This window comes from Bos mutus, chromosome 19, assembly GCF_027580195.1.
Source record: "Bos mutus isolate GX-2022 chromosome 19, NWIPB_WYAK_1.1, whole genome shotgun sequence".
Lineage (NCBI taxonomy): Eukaryota > Metazoa > Chordata > Mammalia > Artiodactyla > Bovidae > Bos > Bos mutus.
In genome coordinates this window covers 53,992,544-54,015,003 of record NC_091635.1, presented here as the reverse complement: position 1 = coordinate 54,015,003, position 22,460 = coordinate 53,992,544, and the positions used below count along the sequence as shown (strand labels likewise).

At 53.2% G+C, this 22,460-nt stretch overlaps 1 protein-coding gene across 10 annotated transcripts in view; it reads left to right on the top strand.

Moving 5' to 3' along the window:
• MSI2 (musashi RNA binding protein 2) overlaps nucleotides 1-22,460 on the top strand; it is a 403,990-nt gene that overhangs the window by 20,873 nt on the left and 360,657 nt on the right. For 8 of the 10 annotated variants that reach the window (XR_011461308.1, XM_070357271.1, XM_070357267.1 and 5 more), the window contains exon 6: nucleotides 21,629-21,718. The exons of the other annotated variants lie outside the window; for them this stretch is intronic. Coding sequence is in view for 7 of the 8 variants with exons in the window: in XM_070357271.1 (XP_070213372.1) it covers nucleotides 21,629-21,718 (90 nt within the window). In the remaining variant the exon portion in view is untranslated. The remainder of the gene's footprint in view (nucleotides 1-21,628; nucleotides 21,719-22,460) is intronic. 10 annotated transcript variants of the gene reach the window in all.

Here is a 22,460-nt window from a genome sequence, read left to right as displayed (position 1 = left end):
ACCCACGCTTCGCAGATGGACTCTCGGCTTTGGACAGAAGCTCCCACAGAGGGAGATTTGGGGTTAAGGAGGCGAGGCCTGCCTGAGATCCTGGTCTGCAGCTTCAGGGTGACGTGCCCTGGCAGTGATCTAGCATGGCCCAGGTGTGGGTCCTGGCTGCCCCGGGGGCCCTGCAGGCCAGAGGGGGCTGTTGGGGGCCCACCTGCGTCCCTGCGGTGCCAGACAGCTCCACGGGCGTGGGGACCGCGGCCTCCCTGTGTGACGTCCTGGCTGCAGCGGGAGGGGGAGGGCAGAAGAGGAGGGCCAGGTGCCAAGCGATGTGGAGACTTAGTAATTTTTGGAAACCCGTGTCTGGTACTCTCTGAAATTCGGAGGCCTTGCTTGACTGAGGCAGGCCTGATCAAAGGCCGTTGGCAATTTCAGGATGTTCTTAAGTGTGTGGGGAAGACAAAGGATCTGTCTCTCTTGATTTCTTCCTCTCCCACAGTCCTCCCCTCTTGGTGAGGTTTTAAGTTGGCACCAGCGCCTGTTTGTCATGCCCGGTGTGTGCCCGAGGAATGTCTGAGGTGGTGGTGGGTCCAGCCCTCTGTGGCCACTGCCCTGAGGAGCTGTGGACCCAGTGTTGTGTGACCAGCCAGCTCCCACCCACTGCTGCCTCGCTTCCTTTTCACGGGCAGTCCTCATTCGGTGTTGGAGATAGAAAAGCCTGCGGACGTGTTGTTATACTGTTAGTGTTATTCCCTTGAAGGGAGGGTGGAAAAAGAGAGTTGTGGCAGAAAGCATCTTGCAGGAAAGGAGAAAGGGGAATCTGTGCAAAATGAGCTTCCCTGGTGGCTCAGATGGTAAAGAATCTGCCTGCAATGCAGCAGACCTGGGTTCGATCTCTGGGTTGGGAAGATCCCCTGGAGGAGGAGATGGCTACCCACTCCAGTGTTGTTGCCTGGAGAATCCCATGGACAGAGGAGCCTGGTGGGCTACAGGCCATGGGGTTGCAAAGAGTCAGACACAACTGAGTGACAAACACAAGCTCACCAGGCCTTGTGTTGGACAAAGAAAGTCTCTTGGGGCCTGTGAAGACTCCGACTAGGCCCTGGTCCTGCTGAGCCCCCAGGCTAGAGGGAGGCAGGTGTATGGACAGGGCAGGTGCTGATGTGAAGCCAGTGGCTGTGCTTTTCGGTACTGTGCCCAGGAGGGACACCGAGGAGGAGAGGGCAGGGCGGGCCTCTTGGAGGAGGACTCGTGAGCTGCGTCTTGAGAGGGGAGGTTCCTCCAAGATGAGGAAACTGTGGGAGCAGTTGGATAGTTCAGCTTTTAGGGGGCGGGGCAGGTTGTTCCTTATGGGTGGGAGTGTAGGGTCCAGGGGAGGGTGTGGTGAAAGATGGATTGGCTCGCCACACAGTGGGGTCTGGAGCTCTGACCGTGAGCATGGCCAAAGGTGCGAAGTGGGGTCCAGTCATTGCGTTTCTGTGTGGAAGGAGACGTATCCGTTGAACACCCCGTGGGAGCATCCTTCATGGAGAGCGATTATCATGAATGCTAAAAGCACATAGACAGTTTCAGGGAGCGAGTCAGGATTTGGGGAAGGCTTCCTGGAGAAGGACTTGGAGGCTGAATTTGAAGGGGAACATGAGGGAACATGGGCGGGAGGATAGGAGTGCATCCCTGTGCTGGAGTGCGGAGGTGCGGGGAGAGAGGTGATCCAGGAGCCAGGCCGTGGGTTCCGGGGCTGAAGTTTACTCTTGTCCTAGAAGAGTTGAAGCATCCACCGTTGGGTGTGAGAAGGGATGGGAGATGATGAGTTCCTAGTTTGGAAATAATGCTGTGGCGCTCCGCATGGAGAGTGGCTTGTGGGAGCCTCAGGCGCGGGGCGGGGCGGGGCGGCCAGGGGCCTGGTGGAAGGGATGGTGGTAGGGCTGTGCTCCCAGAGGCGGAGCGGGAGCCAGCCGCGTGGTGACTGGCAGCTGGGCGAGCGGGCAGTGTTGGGGTGAGACGAGAGTGTGACTTGTCCCAGTGGATGGACCGTAGCCCCATCTCGCCGTGATTGCCTGCGCTGGAGCCTGAGGGAGATGCAGGCCGGACAGGTGAGCCTGGCTCAGGGGTTGAGTTTATCCTCCTGTCTGGAGGCCTGCTCACTCTTGGTGACGCACCCCTATTAGTAAACTTTGAGGATGCACTTGTCTAGTTACTTATTTATAAATGACATGCGTATACTACTGTGCTAAACTGCTGTGTGCCTCCCAAGGCACAGACAAACAGAAATAAGAAAGAGTGAGAAGAAAAAGCTAAATGCAAATAAAAGTTCTGGTCTTCTTTCCACCACCCTGCCATGCCTCCCCGCCCCATCCTACTTTGGGGACCATAGCTTTAGGCCACAGGGAGCTGTGACTGAGTTTTCGGTTGGGTGTGGACAGGTCAGATGAGGGTTGGGGAAAGCGCACCCTGTGGTCCAGGGGCCCTTGGATGAGTTCTGCGAAGGCCAGGGGTCCGTGGGGAGGAACCCGCGTGGTCTTGTCACCACGTGTGGCCGCCTGAGTCGAGCAGGATGCTGTGGGTCCTGTGCCCCAGACCTGGGCTTGGTGGGAGGGGTGTGAGGGCTCCGGGGGGCTTGCAGGTCTGTGGGTGCTCATCTCACGGGAGTGGGTGGTGAAGCTCATTCCCTGGTGGTCCAGCGAGTGCCGGTCCCGTTCAGCCTGGAGGGGTGAGGGCCACGCTTGCCCGTGAAGTGCGCATCTTAGGTGGTGGGAACTGCGTGAGGAATAGAGGGTCTGCTGTCTGCACTGGCATCCCAGCCACTGTCCCATTCTCCACCCTCTTTGCCTGGTGGGCAGATGATAATCCTTCCCAACCCAGCTCCAGAGGCTGAGACTGACCCAAGGCGAGCTGTTTCTGTCTTCACCTCTGCGTTCCTTCTCTGGGTGCCTTGCGGCTCACGGGCACTGCGAACTCTCTCCCTGGCTGGGTTCTCCTGGGCTGATTCTGCTCCAGCCTCTTCCATTTAGCTCTCCCTTCGAGCAGAACCTGAGCTAGGATCGTGCCTTCCCGAGAACGCTTTCCAAAGCCTTGTTTCCCCGCAGACTGCATTTCAGGCTTTTCCCGAGTGTAGACGTGTGCCCCGAGCCGTCTTTCCATGTGAGAGGTGAGCAAATCAAAGGTGGGCTGTTCTGCCCGGCAAGGCCTTTTTGTGTAAAAGGACCTTCAGGGGTAAAGCAGGCAGGTTGACTGCCAGCCAGGAGAGCTGCCCAGCAACAGGCCCGCCGCGTGGGGCACCTCGGGGCGGAACCAAGCCAGGAGCAGACAAAGGACGCCCAGCACAGGGCAGAGGAGCCTGCTGGAGGTAAAGCGACCTGAAACGCGTTTTCAGCGCGGTGCTGCTTGGAGCCAGGCGGAAGTGGCCGGCGAGGGCGCGGCGTTTGCAGTCTGTCCCCGCTTTGACTGCTCTGGCTCTGTCTCCTCTGAGAGCAAAGCCGGGAGATGAGGGGTCGCTGCTTCCAGGCTTGGCTTCAGGCTGGGCTGGCTTCCCTTGCTTGGTGACCTTGGGGGGGTCATGTCTTTGCTTGGGGTCACTGGGGTTCCTTGCAGACTCGGTGAGCTTGGTCCTGTGGCCAGAGGGAGTGCTTAGACAGAAGCGCTGACAAAGGGCTTCGAGAGGCTGCAGGCCAGCCTGGTGTTGCCCACGGATCCCCAGATGGTGGGGCTTCCACATGGTGGAAGTTGCTCCTTGCAAGCCTCGCTGCTTCTCCGAGGGGCCAGCCCGCGGGGGGTCCGTGCTGCACGGAGACAAGGCAGGGGCCTGAGGCCTCGCACCCCCACCCCTGGCCAGGCTGCAGAGGAAATCCTGTCCTGGCATCAGAGCCGGCCTCCAGCCTGACTCTCCCTGACACGATCGACTGTCTCAAGCAGTGCCTGCATGTGTGAATGTGTAGCCATGTGTGTGTGTGGCCGTGTGTGTGAGTGTATGGCCGCGTGAGTGTGTGGCTGTGTGTGTGTGTGGCCATGTGTGTTTGTATGAGTGTGTGGCCGTGTGTGTGTGTGTGGCCGCGTGTGTGAGAGTGTGTGGGGCCATGTGTCTGTGTGTGTGGCCGCGTGTGAGTGTGTGGCCGTGTGTTTGTGTGTGTGAGTGTGTGTGTGGTTGTGTGTGGCCATGTGTGTGTTTGTGGCCGTGTGTGTGGCCGTGTGTGAGTGTGTGGCCATGTTTGTGTGTGGCCCTGTGTGAGTGTGTGGCCGTGTGTGTGTGTGTGTGGTCATGTGTGTGGTCGTGTGGGGCCGTGTGTGTGTGTGAGTGTGCGTGCATGTGTGTGTGTGTGGCCGTGTGTGTGTGGCCTTGTGTGTGTGTATGTGTGAGTATGTGGCTACGTGTGTGTGTGTGAGTGTGCATGTTTGTGTGTGTGGCCGTATGTGTGAGTGTGTGTGTATGGCCGGAGTGTGAGGGCTGATGCGGCGTCCTATCGGGCAGTGTCTGGGTCTCAGGGTCCCCTGCTTCCTTGGTCCCCTCTGCATTCTGCAGGGCGTGGGGGTGTGAAGGTAGGAAGGGCTGTGTTGGGGGAAATGTTTTAGCCGGTCTTACATGTGTCACTGTCACAGCAGGTAGATACGCCCCGAGAATCCTTCCAGAGGTTTTATCATTGAGTCCGCCACCTCAGGTTCAAGACTGCTCACCTTCTCTAAAGCATGTACTCTGTGCTCTGTGGGTGGACCTGGAGGGCAGGACTTTTTTTTTTTTTTAATACATTGTGGAAGAAGCTTGCCATCCAGGGTGGTTGGGTGGCCAGCTATTAAAGCTTTAATAATTGAGGAGGCATCTGGGTCCCCTCGTGGAAGGAAGCCCTTCTGGCAGGAATGGTTTTGCTTTTGAAAGAATGTGCTCACCTTTAACTGCAAATGGCTGTGACGGGAGTCGTATTTAATTTTAAATTGCCCATGTCCAGCAAGCCTCTGTTACTCTTTAAACAATAAAGTGTTTTTCATCTTCCCGCAGCTATGTTCTCCGTGTGGGGGCCGGCCTTTTTGTGGGGAGACGGGGCTCCTGGGCCTCTCTCCTCTCCCCTCCTTCCCTTTCAGGCTTGTCAGGGTTTCTAGAAAGCGCTGGGTGTGGAGTCCCCACCCATAAACTCTGCAGAGAGGGCGCCTGGGAAGTTTATAGCAGAGGGGTCAGTCAGTAATGTCAGCTCCTGGGGCTGAAGGCCTTCCTCTGTGGGCTGAGCCCAGAGGTCAGTTTGTGTCTGAGACCCTTTCAGGAGCCCCTGTCTTTTTCTCTCCGCCCCCACCCCCTGGCTTGAAGGGGGCCTGATTTGTCTGTGATAATCAGAAACAGATTTTGGCTTCTGATCCATTATAGATGTGTTTGAGATGGATGCCAAGCCTTCAGCCACTTAGAGAGCTCGTGAACATGCATTTAGATACGGAAGAAAAAAAAAAAGGCAGAGAAAGGGGAAAGAAATAGCTTCTTCCCAAGCCCCCAGACCAAAAACGTCTCCAAAGGACGACAGACGGCACCAGCGACAAAGCTCCATCCAGAGCTGGAGAGGCAGTGGAGGGGAAGAGGAGATGGGGCTCCAGGGGCGGCAGAGTAGGTGGAGGATGTGCAGGTATCGGACACGGTGGCTGCCCCAGCGGAGTGATCTTTGTGTGTGTGTGGGGGGTGTTCCCCGAGCCCAGGGGCTCCCAGCCGAGGTGGCAGGTCACTGGGGACTGGGGTCGCATTCACAGTGTGCCCAGCGGGGCCCTGTTCTATTCAGGAGACCCTCGAGTTAGGAAATACCGATCGCTGTCTATTTGTAAACAGTCTTTAAAGGGACATGGTGCCAACAGAAGCAGGCAGCTTCGAGCGATTCGAGGGTGTTCGTGGTGGCTCTCACTGGGGAAGCCTGTGGCTCTGATGTTCTGGATCAGCACAGCCCAGCGTTTTGATTCAGAAAAGGGGCCCGAGGAGTTGAGTGGTGTTGGGGTGTTGGTTTCTTTTCCTCCTTGTCTGCTTGCCTCTCCTTAATGAAGGTGCTCTGATGGCCCCTCCAGCTCTCCACCCCGGGGTTTGTTCTGGCTGGGAGGTTTATGTGGGCCCTGGCTTCAGTTGTCCTTAAGGCTCAGCCCTGAGCTGGTCCCTCCCCCTCCCCCCAGGGTGTTGCAGTTCAGCTGCTGGCGCAGAACTCACACTCACGTGTGTCTCTCACTCCAAACAAAAAATAAACCTGTGTGCTCTAGGTATGTATTTCAGAGGTGTGTATGTGTGTTTTTTTCTCTTGACGGGTTTGTTGCCTACAGGTGTGCAGCCACAGCTGGCTTTGAAATTTGAAAAATATACATATTTGTAAATGGGCGTAAAGCTGGTTGAAGGAGGAGATGGGGGTGGTGTGGTTTGACTGTAATCACACATAAAAACTCTGACCCCAATTTATCTATTTATTTTTGGCTGCTCGACGTGGCCTGTGGGATCTTAGTTCCCAGACCAGGGATTGAACCTGTGTTCCGTGTAGTGGAAGTGCGGAGTTGTAACCACAGGACTGCCATGGACGCCCTCTGACCCCCGTTTTTAAAGAAAGCGTTTAATTAAAATACGGTCAAAGACAGTTATTGGGAATAAGAAAGTTTTAGACTTTGGGATTCTTGTTTATCTGGGTGAAGGAGTTTTTTGGTCACCATGGAGATGAGAAGAATGGAGGGGAAGTGCTAAAGGATGGATGGCATCTCCTGCCCCCGCTGTGGGGAGGCAGCTTGGTCGGAATGGGAGCGGAGAGGTGGAGAATTAAAACTGCCTCTGTTTTGTGCCTTGCGGGGAGGCAACTTGGTAACCATTTTTTGAAGCTGTGAGCTGAGCAGGGATCAGGTTTTGGGTTTGTTTCTGCCTTAAACCCTCCCCTTTCTCGGAGCTTCCGTAGGAGGAAGGGAGAGTAGGTTTAGTGCATAGATTAGCTTTGGTTTCCCAGAAGTTTTTTCTTTCCAACTTTTAAAAAATGATTTGCTTCCCTCTGCTAGGACTCACCTTTTCAGAGAGGGCTCCTCAATGCTCCAGCCCAGCTCAGAGGGTTGCCGGAGGGACCAGAACACACTCTCGTTTTCAAGGTTAGGGAGTAGCAGGCTTTCAGGGGGGTGAGGATGGGTGGGGAGGGGAGCTCTTTGAGTTTAAGGATGCCCCTTTCCTTCTGTCCTAGGAAGAAGGCCTTTGTTGTTGTTTTCTTTTGCTGTCTTCTTCCAACTGCTTGGAGTAAATACATTGACAAAGCGGCAGGAACCAAACAAATGAACCAGTAAAGAAGTTTGCAGTAGACAGATGAGGCTTTATTTAGGAGGCTGGGTGGCGTTTCTTCGTTTTCACATTGAACCGCTGTTCCTCAGTGCTTCTCCTGGTGCTTGCAAATCAGGAAAAAAAAAAAAAACAAAAAAAACCCCACACACAACAAGTGGGAGGGGTGGCCTGGCACTTTCCAGGACCGGGGCCGGAAGGAGAGCACGCAGGGCTGTGTGCTGTGAGCAACCTTCAAATACAACCGTTGGGGGAAGAGCCCTACAGTACCTGGGAAAGCCGGCTGCGTTGTAAGCAGTTGTTTTGAGTTCTGCGGTATAGAACTGCATGTCTAAAAACAGTCACAGGGACATCTCCCCGAAGAGGTATTCCTGGGGATTTCTGCGTAAACAGAACCCTGTTTTCCCAGCAAGCATTATTATATTTTTAGAAACATTTTCTTTCCTGATTGCCCGTCAGTTAGCAAGGCTGCTAGCACTTTCTGTCGGTCTGCTTTCCTGGACAGGTGCTTGGAAGGGTCAGCGGTTCTAGATTAAAAAAGATACCGAAGGATACTTTCTGTCCGAGGAGGAGGAGGAGTCAATCCCTGCATGGACGCAGTGGGAGGGGACACCCAATCTGTTCCCTCTCCCCACCTTGTGATGAGGAAGGGGAAAGTCCTGCTATTCGAATCAGCAGGGAGCTTTCTCCCTCCGGCTCCCTTACCCCCTTCTTTCTGCTCTTCTTTTTCTTTATTTTCTCTCTTTCTACTGATACTGAACTCCTTGTTCCGACTGATAGCGAACTCCTTGTCCTGTCGGGGAGAGTAATTTCATGGCGGCCAACAGAACTGGTGACTGTAGTTCCAGTTTTTTTTTTTTTTTTTGGCATTTAAGGAAACAACTTACAAATAGTTCTTTCTTTAAAGACCGAGCACAGATTTTAAGTGTTCGGAGGGGGAAAACTCTCAAGGTGACATGTGGTGATCCGCCCCCCACCCCAAAGCTGTGTCCTCGTATCTTCCTCGAGGATCGCTAATAAGAACTGCTGGCCTAAATCAGCGTCTTTGAGAATCATTGATTCACTAATTGCTCATAATCACGTCCTGGCTTCCCCCTCCTGCTGGGAACACTTTTGTTTTTCGCTGTTCTGCAAGGAATTGGACGGATTTCTGGAGTGTTTAAGAGCCACCCCATAAAAGCGTTTGGCGTGCTACGGTTGCTCGCCGCTCTTCTCAGAGGTGACGGTGCCTGGGTGTCCGGGCCCGTAAACCAGGGGCTGCCAGTGACCTTTCCCAAGGTCACGCGTCTGATGGAGAGTAGATTCCTCAGCCCACTGTGGGCCTCAACTTAATTTGTTCCTTTCCTAAGGCAAAATGACCTCCCCGTAAACCTGCCCCCCTTCCCCAGAGTGAACAAGCAGAGTTAGGAAGGCGTGTTCTGGGGGTGGGCGGGCAGCGGGCCATGTTGGGAAGAGACTCAGGGCTACTCATTAAAACGCCGAGGTGGGGTGAAGTTCGCCATGAAGTGAGGAGTCCTGCAGGGGAGAACGCAGCCACAGAGCGCAGCTGATAGAGGGGCCGGCCTGGAGAGACTGCGGAGGCCGCTGAAGCAACATTTCCCTCGGCACTGGGAATTTAAAGAGGGAAAAAGAGAAGGCAGCCCCTCCACTCCATATGCACGGTCTCTGATAGTGTTCTGCAAATATGTGGTCTCCAGGCCTCTTCTTCTGTCCCTTCTTGTCTCCCTCCCTTCCTTCAGGGCTCCTGAGCTTGAAGCCCTGTCCTCCCTGGATGGTGGCTGGCCTGTCGTCTCTTCCGTAAACCCTTTGAGGCTAGCCTGGGGAGGACATTTAAGGACAGGTTTCAGGGAGAGGACCACCTGCGTCCCGGTCCAGTCCTGGCCCGGTTCCTCAGCCCCAGGCTCCTGGGGGTTGATTGTCCCCTGACCGGGTTGGTCACATGCCTCTGTTCTGCACTTGTTAATTAGTGTTTGGGTATCCAAACACGGTGGAGGGAGCTGGGGCTTCAGCTCCGGGAGGAGGCTCTGGGTGCTCCTCGGCCTTTCTGCTTTCCACCGAGGCCTTCAGGACCCCCTCCCTGCCTCGTTAAACCCCCGGAGCTACGTGCACAGCCAGCCCGGTCCTCAGCCCCACTTTTGTGAGTCGGGTTGTGGGTGGAATCGGTCCCTGTCACCCTGCTCTGCAGAGTTGGTGCAACCATGACCGTGCCCGGAGTGGGAAGAGGGAGAGGATGGTGCTGGGCCAGCTTTCAGGCAGGACACGGTAGACCAGACAGAGGTATCAGACTGTACCCTTCTAGAAACGGCAGTCGGGCTGGGTGTGGGAGAGCAGGCCCAGGGTGACTGTGGGCTTCTTCCAGCTTCTGCCCGGGTCACGTTTGGCGAAAGAGAGCCTTCGTGCTTTGGTGATAGAGCCTCTCTTAGAGACAGTTCTGGGATTGAATCCTGGCTGTGTGACGTGGCCGAGTTACATGGCCTCTCTGAGCCTCGTGTGTGTCATATGGAAAGTGAGAACGAGAGACTTGCCTGGAGGTTGTGGGCAGTGACACACGTTCCCCAGAGCACCTAGCGCGATGCCTGGCATTCAGTAGGTGCCTACTCAGTGCCGATGGTCCAGCCAGGCTGGACCCAGCTGTTGTTATTGGGAAAGACCAGAGCTTGTGCACGGGTTAGACCTTGCATCAGTCGGTTAACTTGGCTGATTTGGATGGACTCGCCAGTGTGCTGTCTGGGCTTCTGGGCCCCAGAAGTTTCGCCGTGCCCTCCTCTCTTCTCCTCTCTTCTCTGCATAGTCCACCCCTCCATGCGGGGGGCTGCTAAATTAGGGCTGACCTCCCAGGCTACTTGGGAAGGTCGGTTGGAGCCCCAGCTTCTCCTGGGTCCCACCCCTTTTCTCTGACCCCTGTCTGAGAGGGGCTTTCGCTGGACACTGAGGGAAGTTCTAACCATGCAGACCCTCTGCATCCAGATGACAGATGGCTCGGTTGGGTTTCTGATTCTTCCTTAATTTAGCGGGGTGGTCGGAGAGGGTGGTGATGCAAGAGGTGCATGTAGGCGTGCCTGCTCAGTTGCTTCAGTCGTGTTGGACTCTTTGTGACCCCATGGACTGTAGCCCACTGGGCTCCTCTGTCCATGAGCTTTTCCTGGCAAGGTTACTGGAGTAGGTTGCCACGCCCCCCTCCAGAGGATCTTCCTGACCCAGGGATCAAACCCGCGTCTCCACTGGGGAAGCCTCAGGAGTAGGAGTAGGGGCCGTGAGAAGATGGTCTGAGCGTGGATGTGTAGTTACTCTCAGCACTCCAGCCCAGCGTTTCTCAGCCTGGGCCCCTGTGGACATTTTGGGCTGGATAGTGCTTTGGGTGTGGTGGGCTGTGTTGGGCATGTTGTGAGATGCTTCACAGCATCCTTGTCTGCTGCCCACTGGATGCCAGGGGCACCCCTTCCCCAGTTGTGACACCTAAGAATGTCTCCAGGAGACCCTGTCAGATGTCTCCTGGGGGACACACCTCTGGTTGAGAATCAGTGGTCCGTGGGGGAGGGACAGGAGAGGTTTGTACGTGTTCCAAGGGTCTGTGGACCTGCACTGTGAAATATTCATGGAATTCAAGAGCGGGAAGGCGCTCAGGGAAATCCCTTGGGCTGGGCCGTGACCCAGGCAGCTCTTTCCGTGGTCAAGCGAAAGGGCAGAGAGAAGGCTGCCTCCCCGGGCCGGCCTCTCTGTGGAGCTTTTATGGAGAACTTTTGCAAAGGGACTTTGTACTTGGTTCTCCGTTCTCCCGTGTTTCAGGAGTTTGGTTACAAGCTCGAAGTTTGATCTGCCCTCTCGTCCTCTGTACACACACATTCCTCACTCAGGAGAGGGCCCCTCTGTGTGTACAAAATGGGACTTTTACTTGAATTCATTAAAAAAAAAAAAAAGTTTTGCCTGCCAGGACTCTGCTGTCCTCTCTTCTCCCCTTTTATTCTTCTCTGTCGCCTGTAAGACGAGCCCTGAAGTGGGTGTCTGGTGAGATGGGTTAGCCTGGGATTTTCCTAGGCCCAGATTAAAGGCAAATTATCAAATGGAAGTTGAAAGTTGCTGCTGTGCTTGTAAAAAGTCAGTTGTGTGCCATAAAATCCATCACAGCTCCCTTGGTGAGAAGGAGGCAGCTGCGAAATATTTAGTGATGTTAGTTTAGCTTCCAAGGGCTTGGCTGCCATGCTGGAGGAAGGAGCCTGTCCGCACCAAGTACCGCGGTGGTTTCTAGCATTTGGTCAGCGAGGGAGAGAGAAGCTTGCTGCATCTGAGCCATGTGAAGCTCAGAGATGAGACCTGGGTGTTGCCAGCAGGTTGCCAAGCAGTGGCTTTAGATCTTGGATTTGGGGGAACCAGACAGCTTTATGGGCTGCCTGTGGGGCACGTGATGTCGCAGTGACTTTTGCCTCCTTTTTATTTAGAACAGAAGGCACCTGTCCAGTGGGTGCGGGGGTCTGGGGATCTGGGCTGGGAGAGGCAGTGTAGCCTGCTGGGTGAAAGTGCAGGTTTGGGGACCAGACCACTTGGCCAGGTATAAAGATGGGACTCTGGTTCAGTTAATTACCTGCTCCCTGCCTCAGTTTTCTTATCTGTAAAATGTGTGCGAAGCAGTGCCTTCTGTGGGGTGATTGGGAGAAATTAATGGAAGGGAAGGGCTGAGCCTAGACCCTGGCGAGGAGTAAGGAACCTCCTCTTGGTTATCAGTGGGCATGTTATTCTGGACTGGACGGTCAGCCTTACTCCCGAGGCTTTGTGACAGCGTTTCTCACATTTCACAGTGCAGGATGCTCATGTGGGCCCTGCCCTGGCTGGGTTGAAATCAAGACTGTGGCGGAGGCCCTGGGTGGTGCTGATGTGGTGGGGTTGGGGTGGGGGTCTGCAGAGAACTTTGTGATGCCTTTTTTTTTTTAAAGGTTTGTTTGTTTTCTTTTTGCCTGCCCTAGGTCTCCATGGCTGCTCAACGGGCTCTCTCTAGTTGCGGTGGCTGGGGGCTTCTCATGCTGGTGGGCCCCCTTGCGCAGAGCACGGGCCTGAGGGCTTGGTGGTTGCAGCTCGCTGGCCTGGCTGCCCTGAGGCGTGTGGGCTGCTCCTGGCGCAGGGGTTAAATCCGTGTCTCCTGCATTGGCAGGTGGAGTCCTAGCTGCTGGACCACCAGGGAAGCCTGTTGCTCTTTCTTAACGGCAACGTTTTTGAAGGCACGAGGATCCCCAAGGTTACCACCAGCACCTGTCTTCAGCTCGGCTTGCCTGGAAGCAGTTCTGCCCGCCCCAGGTTGCCTAAATTTCAGTGCTGGGTGGGCAAGGTGGGTGTGGATGGCTACAAGCCTGTCCTCTCTGCCCCTGGATCTGTTGAGTCCTCCCGCCTGCACTGTGAGCCCTTCAGGTGGCTCAGTGGTAAAGAATCCACCTGCCAAGGCAGGAGACTCAGGTTTGATCCCTGGGTCGGAAAAGATTCCCCTGGAGGAGGAAGTGGCAACCCACTCCAGTATCCTTGCCTGGAGAATCCCATGGCAGAGGAGCCTGGTGGGCTGCAGTGCATGGGGTCCCAAAGAGTCAGACACGACTGAGCGACTGAGTATGCACGCCTGCATTGTCCCAAGGCTGGGCCAGCACTGGTGGTGGTGAGGTGGCAGGGAAACCGTCTGCTCTGGCCTTCAACGTGTCCCTGCTTCTGGCTAAGCCGGCGTCCCATGCCTGGTTCTCACTTTGCCTGCAAGAGCTGTGGGCCTGTTTCAATGGGTAACTGGTATATGTGTGTGCACACGTGCAACAGAAAACATCAAAATGTTTGGGGAGTGTTTAGGGAAAATAGCAAGCAGCAGATTGCCAAGATTCTCTTGTATGTTTCTTTTCCTTGCCTTTTTGCTGTGTACATGTGTGATCGGGATCTTGGAGCATTCTGCAATACAGCTCTGCCTTTTCTTATCCCAACTGTTCTTTCTTACAGTGGAGAGGATACAATTCAGCACCAATAATACTGAGCAATAAATAACCTGGAGAAGATGAATAGCCTTGTGCGGTGGTAAATTAAAGTTGATTTATTGCACATAATATATACAGGTGCTCCTAATGTAATTAAGCAGCGAGGCTTTTAATGCCGCAGAATCTGAAAGAAGACCCAAGAAAATTGGGTCTTAATAAGGCTTATTGAAATAACAGCTAAACATGCTGCTTAGTACCATTAGAGGATGCTGAAAGATGGATCCACTGCTGCTTTTTCTTATGTGCGGAGCTGACGCACCTGACCTGTCATCAGCAGGGCACACGCTGGCGCGGTTCTCGCTGCCCTGGGCATGGGTCCTGTCGCGCTGCCTGTACGCTCCGGCCTCACCCCTCTTAGGACTGCCGATCAGGTGGCTGGTCCTTGAACTGACTTCTCCCAAATGGAGGGCAAGGTTGCCCAGGGTGGTGGAACCCAGGACCCAGCCTCGCTAGCACCCGATTCTCAGAACTGAGGCAGGCGGGACAGGGCTGGTAACTGCACAGACGGAGGCCTCCTCCCCGCCACCATCCAAGCACCGCGCTGGAGATGGAGAGACAGGGCTGAAGACAAAGTGCAAGAGCCTCCATGCTCCATGGGGCTGGGAGAATGCTGTGGTGGGGGCGGGGGCAGGAGAACAGAGGAGGAGATGGATCCCTGTGGAGGGGTGCACTTATAGGGACTGGATTGGGGCACCTGAGAGGGCTTCCCTGGTGGCTCAGCTGGTAAAGAATCTGCCTGCAAGGCGGGAGACCTGGGTTCGATCCCTGGGTTGGGAAGATCCCCTGGAGAAGGGAATGGCTACCCACTCCAGTATTCTGGCCTGGAGAATTCCATGGACAGTACAGTCCATGGGTGGCACAGAGTTGGACAGGACACAGCGGCTTTCATTTCACTTCACTTTCAGAGCCCAAGAGAGAGCAGTCAGGCAGCGGCCTCTGGGGAAGGGGGCTGGAGAGTGGGGTCAGGGTTTGGGTGGGAGCGGAGGCTGGACAGGTGGTCTGGGGGCAAGAGCAGGAAGGATGTTGCACTCCATCCAAGATGCGGTACCTGTACCCGAAGCTAGGCTGGAATCCCTAAGGCTTGTGAACGACGGGAGGACCAGAGTCGTCTTTTAGAAGGGTTTGAGGGAGACCCCTTACTTAAGAGACCAGGGCCTGGACATGAACGAGGCCAAGTGAGTATGAAAAGGTGGGGGGTGGGAGTTTGAAGCTCTTGTGGCCTTGGGTCTGGTGATCCCGGGGGAGTGGGAGAGGGTCGGGTGTCTGGAGATAGAGTGAGTCAGGGCTGAGCCAGTGCAGGTGTGAACTCCCCTGGGGTGCTCGTCAGGAATGGAGCTGGGGAATGCCTTGCCCTGGGACCTGCAGCTGCTGGGGTCCCCCGTGTCTGGGACTGTCACCAGATCCTCCAGGGGCGTCATTGGCGAGGTGACCCCACGTTGCCTTTGGGAGCGTTTGAGGTCAGCAGCGATGAAAGAGTTAGCCTTTCCTGTAGCCTTTTGGTCAGTTGCCTGTCGGGGCTTCAGACTTTAGGGAAGTGAAGGAGATGCGAATGTACCCTTGTGCTCTGACGAAGGACCCCCTTCTCGTAGGTGTGCCCCTCTTTATAAAAACCCATCAGCCTACAAAAGCTGTGTCGGGGAGAGAGGTCATTCCCAGTACCAAAAGTTCCAGAGTAAGAGCCTTTTAGGTAAAGAGCTCATCTTTTGAACCGAAATGTAGTATGTTCTTTTCTTCGTGGAGGGTCACGCTTGAGAAACATTTCAACACTTCACTGCTTATCCTCAACGAAATTTAAAAAAATCCATTTACTAGGTCAGCAGTATTGAGCACCTGTGGTTTACAGAGCTGCTCCTGGTGAATCAGGGTGGGGTTTGCTGCAGAGCCCGGGGTGGCAGGTCAGGCTGGGAAGAGGGTGACCCAGTGCCCTAACCTTTGGAAGAACCTTCACGTGGCCTGTCCTGCTTCCGGCTTGGAGTATGGAGCCGCTGAGGGGTATGTGCAGAGCTTGGGGGGCTCCTGGCCCCAGGTAGAGAAGAGGGGGTGGTGTGGGGCCAAGGCTGCTGTGCGGCTCCCCCCACCACCACCCAAGCAAGGATACGGCAGTACTCATGGTACCTTGCCATGTTTGATTATCTGCAGAATTAGAAAGGCCTCACGCATCTAATTACAGTTTTTTTTTCTTAGATGTATATAGCACATTCTCTGACTATATAGTCAGTGCTTTTTTTTTTTTAAGGAATGTTCGATATTAGATGTAGATGGATAGGTGATGCGTGTTTACTTTTCCTAAGGGTCATTCAGAGAAGCTGAAAACATCTTTGTGTCTCTCAGGCGTGTGTATCCATGTCTGGTTCTGTGTGTCCCCAGGGGTGTGGGTAAGGGGGTGGACGGGCCCTACAGACGACCCTCATGAAGGCTTCCTGAGGCAGCCTCGCCGGTTTTTATTTATTGTGTTTATTTGGCCACACCAGGTCTTAAGCGGTGCGTGGGAATGTGGGATCTGGTTCCCTGACCAGGGACGGAATCTGGGACCCCTGCTTTGGGGGCGTGGAGTCTTAGCCACTGGACCACCAGGGAAGTTCCCTTTTTTTAATTGATTTATAGCTGATTTATAGTGTTGTATTAATTTCTGCTGTGTAGCAAAGTGATTCAGTTTTACGTATGTGTGTCTATGTGCGTGTGTGTGCACGCGCGCCTGTGTGTATACACACACATTCTTTTACTCTTTTCCATTTTGTTTATCCCAAAACATTGAATACAGTTCCTGTGCTGTACAGTAGGGCCTTCCTGTCCATGCATTCTAGGTGTAATGGTTCGCGTCCACTGACCACAAGCTCCTAGGCCACCTCCCCGCCCTCCCCCCGGCAACCACAAGTCCGATTGCTGTGTTGGCGAGTGCTTCTGCCTCGTGGGCAGGTTCATTTGTGTCGTATTTTTGGTTCCACATGTAACGGTGTCTGTGGAAGGGGGTGAGTACCATAAGTATGTGGTGTTTGTCTTTCTTTTTCTGACTGACTTCACTAGGTATGATCATCTCTAGGTCCCTCCATATCGCTGCATGTGGAATCGTTTTGTTATTTTTTATGGCTGAGGAGCGTTTCGTGTGCACCACGCCCTCTCTACGCACTCACCTGTTGGTGGCCATTTGGGTGTCTCCGTGTCTCGGCTGTTGTGAGCAGCGCTGCTGTGCGCTCCCCTGTTGGGGGACATTTGGGTGTCTCCGTGTCTCGGCTGTTGTGAGCAGCGCTGCTGTGCGCTCCCCTGTTGGGGACATTTGGGTGTCTCCCTATCTCGGCTGTTGTGAGCAGCGCTGCTGTGCGCTCCCCTGTTGGGGACATTTGGGTGTCTCCGTGTCTCGGCTGTTGTGAGCAGCGCTGCTGTGAGCTCCCCTGTTGGGGACATTTGGGTGTCTCCGTGTCTCGGCTGTTGTGAGCAGCGCTGCTGTGCGCTTCCCTGTTGGGGACGTTTGGGTGTCTCCCTGTCCCGGCTGTTGTGACCAGCACTGCTGTGCGCTCACCTGTTGGGGACATTTGGGTGTCTCCGTGTCTCGGCTGTTGTGAGCAGCACTGCTGTGCGCTCCCCTGTTGGGGACATTTGGGTGTCTCCGTGTCTTGGCTGTTGTGAGCAGCGCTGCTGTGAGCTCCCCTGTTGGGGACGTTTGGGTGTCTCCGCTGTTGTGAGCAGCGCTGTTGTGAGCAGACGTTTGCTGTCTGCACTTACCTGTTGGGGGACATTTGGGCTCCCCTGTCTGGGTGTCGTGTCCCGTCGGCTGTTGTGAGCAGCGCTGCTGTGCGCTCCCCTGTTGGGGACATTTGGGTGTCTCCCTATCTCGGCTGTTGTGAGCAGCGCTGCTGTGCGCTCCCCTGTTGGGGACATTTTGGGTGTCTCAGCGCTGCTGTGAGCTCCCGGTTGGACGTGAGCGGCTGTTGTGAGCAGCGCTGCTGTGAGCTCCCCTGTTGGGGACGTTTGGGTGTCTCCGTGTCTTGGCTGTTGTGAGCAGCGCTGCTGTGCGCTCACCTGTTGGGGGACATTTGGGTGTCTCTGTGTCTCGGCTGTTGTGACCAGCACTGCTGTGGATGCTGGGGCTCTTGTATCTCTTTGAGTTATGGTTTTCTCTGGGCCTGTGCCCAGGAATGGGGTTGCTGGGTCACATACTAACTCTGTTTTTAGTTTTTTTGTGGAACTTCCATACTGTTTTCCATAATGGCTGTACCAACTTACATTCCCACCAATGGTGTAGGAGGATTCCCCTTTCCCCACACCCTCTCCAACATAAATCGTATCAATGTTTTCTTAGGTTAGTCTCCAAAGGCAATAGAAATAAAAGCAAAAATAAACAAATGGGGCCTAATCAAACTTAAAAGCTTTTGCACAGCAAAGGAACCAGAAACAGAACGAAAGGGCAGCCTGTGGAATGGGAGAAAATAACTTGCAAACTATGTGACTGACAAGGGCTTAATTTCCAAAATCCAAAATATATAAACAGCTCATACAACCCAACTGAAGACTGGGCAGAAGACCTGATTGACATTTCTCCAGAGCACACATACAGGTGGCCAGTAGGCCTGTGGAGAGATGCTCGACATTGCTAGTTATTAGAGAAACACAGTCAAAGACTGCATCTGCACCATCTCACACCCGTCAGAACGGCCACCGTGCGCAAGTTTGCAAGCAGTACATGCTGCAGACGGGCTTGTTTCTGTTTGATGGATAGAGTGAATCCTAGACTTGGGAGCATCCAGGCCTAACCAGCACGAGATCGAATGAGTATGACCTTTTTACTCCAGCAAGTGGGGAGGAGGTCGGGGCCTCCTCTCTTATAAGTCCAGCTTGGATTGTTTGCTCGGTAGAACACTCCAGTTGGGTGCTGTTTGAGCATCTGGCTTTGAGTTTTTAAGTACTGGCAGGTGCAGGGGGCTCTGTCAGATGAGTGTTGGGGTGCGTTGTGGGCGAAGGCACGGCTGAGTCTTTTCTCGGACAGCTGGGCTCTCTCGCTGACATCCCCGAGTCTGCCACACTGAGACCAGCTCCGGGGGCTTGTGGTCCTGAGGAAGTGAGCTGGACTGGTAACATCTCAGGGTGCTGCCAGCTGTGGGATGGGCGTGGCCCCCCTTCCCTGCGGCTCGCGGCCCCCTTCAAGGCGGGCCGTCTCGTCTTTGGACCGGCGGATGTCGGCCACAAGTCAGTTGACCCCTTCTCTGTGCTCCCGAAGGACTTGGCAACTTGGCTAACAAGGAGATGGTTGTTAGTTCATTTCTTCATTCATTATTCATGCAGCGAGTGGTGATTAGCATTTAGGAATGTGGTTTCTGGGGGTTTGCTGAGTTGTGTTCATTCACTGAACAAACATTTGTTGATCCTGGGCTCTGGGCTGGGTGCAGGGCATGGCGCTGGGGTTACGATTTTGAGGAAGGGGTCTCCTTGGCCCGTGAGTTGCAGTGTTTGAGAAGGCAGGTTATCAGCAGGTGTAGGTGCTACAGCCCACAGGTGAAGGATGCTGAAAGAGGTACAGGACCTGCGAGGGGGCGTAGGGGAGAGCTGGGAAGGCTTCACGGGGGGAGAGACACTGGACTTGGGTCTTGCAGAGTCAATGGGAAAGACTTGGACTGTGGGAAGGTGCTCACCTTTCGGGGCAAACGGGGTTCTTGGCATTTTGTTTCCCATGAGGGATGGCCACGTGCCTTCCTGTCCTTCCAGGTCTTCCTCTGTCACTCAGGAATTAACACTGGGGTCCTGCCACCGTGGGGCTTGGTGTGGAGGCTCATGGAGACGGAGAGAGGTGCAGCGAGTCCTGCAGGTGCCCGTGGCTGAAAAGAAGGCTGGCTTCAGAGCCTCGGGCATGTCAAAGATGCACGCCCATGGAGCGCTTTCCACAAACGAGAACCCAGATTCTGGCTCTGCCCCGCAAAGTTGGTCTGCTTTGGCGGCATCTTGTTTCCTTGACCAACAGGGGAGGTTGAGATGCGTCACTCAGAGCAGTGGGCTAGACTGGTATGAAGGTGGGGTGTGCAGTTGGTGCCTTTTTCTGTTGTTCAAACTCTGTTTTTCTTTGTTCTAGCCAGTGTTTTATTACCGATATGAATCGCTGAGGGGCTTGGAGGCAGAGAGGAAAAGGTTTCTGTATAAACAGCTGTCTCACTGATTCAATCTACAAAGTGGATTTTATAGCGAAAGTATTTGTTCTTGCTTTAAAATGCCAAAATAGCACCGTCATTTCCTCAGCTCAAAGAAGGGTCTTTGAGAATACGGGGCCTTCTCCTGTCACCGACTTCTGTTATGGGGAGGGAATTCCAGAGCACTTTCTTTGAACCAGTCGTTTCTGATAATCTCATGCTCAAGGAGAAAATTTTTCTTTGCAAAGTTTGAGTTACTCGTTTGTGTACCTTCCTCTTTTTGCCCTACCACAGATTGTGGTTCAAAAAAATTATAATTCGCTCTGGTCATCACAGCTGACTACCTGCTTAATGTTTGTGTGTAGATACTTCATTTTCTTTTTTATGCAAGATTTCATCTTTGCGTGGTCCGAGATAGTTGGTTGCCCTGAGATTATTAATAAATTGAGACGGTTAATGGGGTGTGACTCAGAACATATATTTAAAAACAAGCTGGAATAAGAAATAGGTCTTTTACAAAATTAATTTTTTGTTACGCTCCTGCCTTGAGCCTTTTTGTTTGAAGCCAGCTTGCTTTGTAATGTCCATATATGCCCGATTGCAATTAACATAAATTACTTTTAAATACCAGTTAGTTGCTGTGGAGAGAGGACAGGGCTGTGGCCGCTCGTGGAGGGTTAAGAGGTTTGGTCATTGTCTGGGTTTTTATCTCACTGTAGATCAAATTCTGTTCCTTTGGAGGCTGGCAGATCTGTCAAAGATTGCTTTCTTTGATGATGAGGAGAAGGACAAAGTCTTCACCCTGAGTGCCAGCACATTTTCTTAGCAAGAGAGAGTAAATAATCATAAAATGTTTGTTTGTTTAAAAACAAGTTAGCCTAAATGCAGTGTGGTTTCCTGGATTGGATCCTGGAAGAAAAAAAGGGTATCAGTGGAAAAACTAGTGCAATCCAAAAAATGTCTGTAGTTAAAATAGTATTGAACAAATGTTAATTTCTTGGTATGATAAATGTATTGTGGTTTGTGTAAGTTATTAACATTAGAAGAAGCTGGGTAAAGGGTATAGGAGAACTCTAGGCTTTTTTGCATTCCTTAGAGTCATTCTAACGTTATTTCAGAGTAAGTTTTTTTAAAAGGGTGTATTTGGGATATTCCTTTTGGTTTGGTCGAGATTTATACTTGGCTTGTGTATTCAGAATTGGCCACTTACAGGGAGGGCAGATTATTTCATACCGCTTTAGAAACTGGGGAAGTTCAGGGAGGCTGTCGCTCCTGACTTGGCCCCCCTTTATGCCGCCCCTCTGCTTCTCCATCCATTGTGGTAGCAAATCCCTCTCTGCTCGCCCACCCTCCTAAAAACTTACGGCCAGCTGATCTTTGCATCTGATTCCTGTGGCATTCATTACCCACAATGGACAACTGGCATCTTGTGATATTCCGTCCTTCTCCTGGAGTGTATGCGTGTGCACCCAGTTGGTTAGACCCTTTGCGACCCCATGGACTGTAGCCCACCGGGCTCCTCTGCCCATGGAATTTTCCAGGCAGGAATACTGGAGTGGGTTGCCATTTCCTCCTCCATGGGATCTTCCTGACCCAGGGATTGAACCCCTGTCTCCCGTGTCTCCTGTACTGGCAGGCAGCTTCTTTACCACTGAGCCACCTGGGAGCCCCACTTCTCCTGGAAGGTGCTGATAACTGGATTTTTTATGCGATCTTGTTCACTCTCATTCTGTGTATTAACTTTTACTTTAGCAACCAGACTGGAAACTTCCTGAGAACTGGAGATTTGTCTGGCTCTGTTTCTTTTAAAATTCATTTAAAAAGTCTCCCTATTACATAAATAACCAACGTTTGTAATAAAAAATGAAGCATTAGAGAATTCGTAGCATCCCAGGTAAAGGTACCTAAGAGCTGCCTGTCCTCCAGCTGTTAATGAATTAGAATATATTCTTCCATATTTTTTCTGTTTGTACTAAAAATATACATTATGATTTACAAGTAAGAGATCCTTTTATACATATCCCTTTGCAGTCTGCTCTTCAGTTGGCAGAATCCCATTTCGTGGCGATGCAGATGGGCGCCTGTGTCTGTCTCCTGTTTGTGTACTCTTATATTGACCAGCATGTTGCTAGGTGCATTGTAGAACATGCTGCTCCTGTTGTTTAGTCACTAAGTCGTGTCTGACTCTTTCGCAACCTCATGGACTGTAGCCGGCCAGGCTCCTCTGTCCATGGAATTTCCCAAGCAAGAATACTGGAGTGGATTGCCATTTCCTTCTCCAGGGGACCTTCCTGACCCAGGGATTGAACCCGCGTCTCCTGCACTGGCAGGCGGATTCTTTACCACTGAGCCACCAGGATCCTAGACATGCGGTAGGTATGCGTTATTATTATTGTTTCTGTTATTATATTAGATCAGGAAGTTGATTCAGAATGTAGTAAATGGTGGGCTTAGAGGAAGAGAGAAGATGGAGGTGGAGGCAGGGGTGTGGTTTACAATACAGCTTTGGTTTTGCTGGGAGAAAGGCATTTTTATCCACCTAATACCTGGGATCGGTTTCCTTGAACAGCAATAGAATTTCAGGAGCTGGAACTGTGACGAGGTTGGAGACTGGATTGAGACAGGGAGGACTAGAGACTGAACCCCAGATGACTCTTCTCGGGTGAAAGCGGGGATGGCGGTGTAGGGGTGCATTCCTGGGAGTTCAGGGAGGACTTGAGGTGCGGGCGCTGTTCGAGGTGGTGTGTGAATCAGGTGAACCAGATGGGCAGAGAGTAGGGGCGGGGCTGGGCTGGGGCGGTCGGTCCATGGGCAGGACGACATCTGGCCACCAGCACCTCTGGGGACAATAATGATATAGAGAGATGCAGGCAGTAGTGATACAGAGGAACTTTTGCTGGATTGAAGGGTGAATTGAGCAGGAAAAGACCAGGCATTTCTATGTCATAAGAGGATGAGCCCTTTGAAGAATTTCTTGAGGAAGGAACTCATTCCACTGGTGATGCCCCAGAAGGAACCTCTGTGTACCTCGGACCTGGGCCCTAGGAAGTCTCAGGATGCTCTGTTTTTTTTTCTCTGAAAGAGGGATGTCGGTGCCGAATGCTCACCACTGGG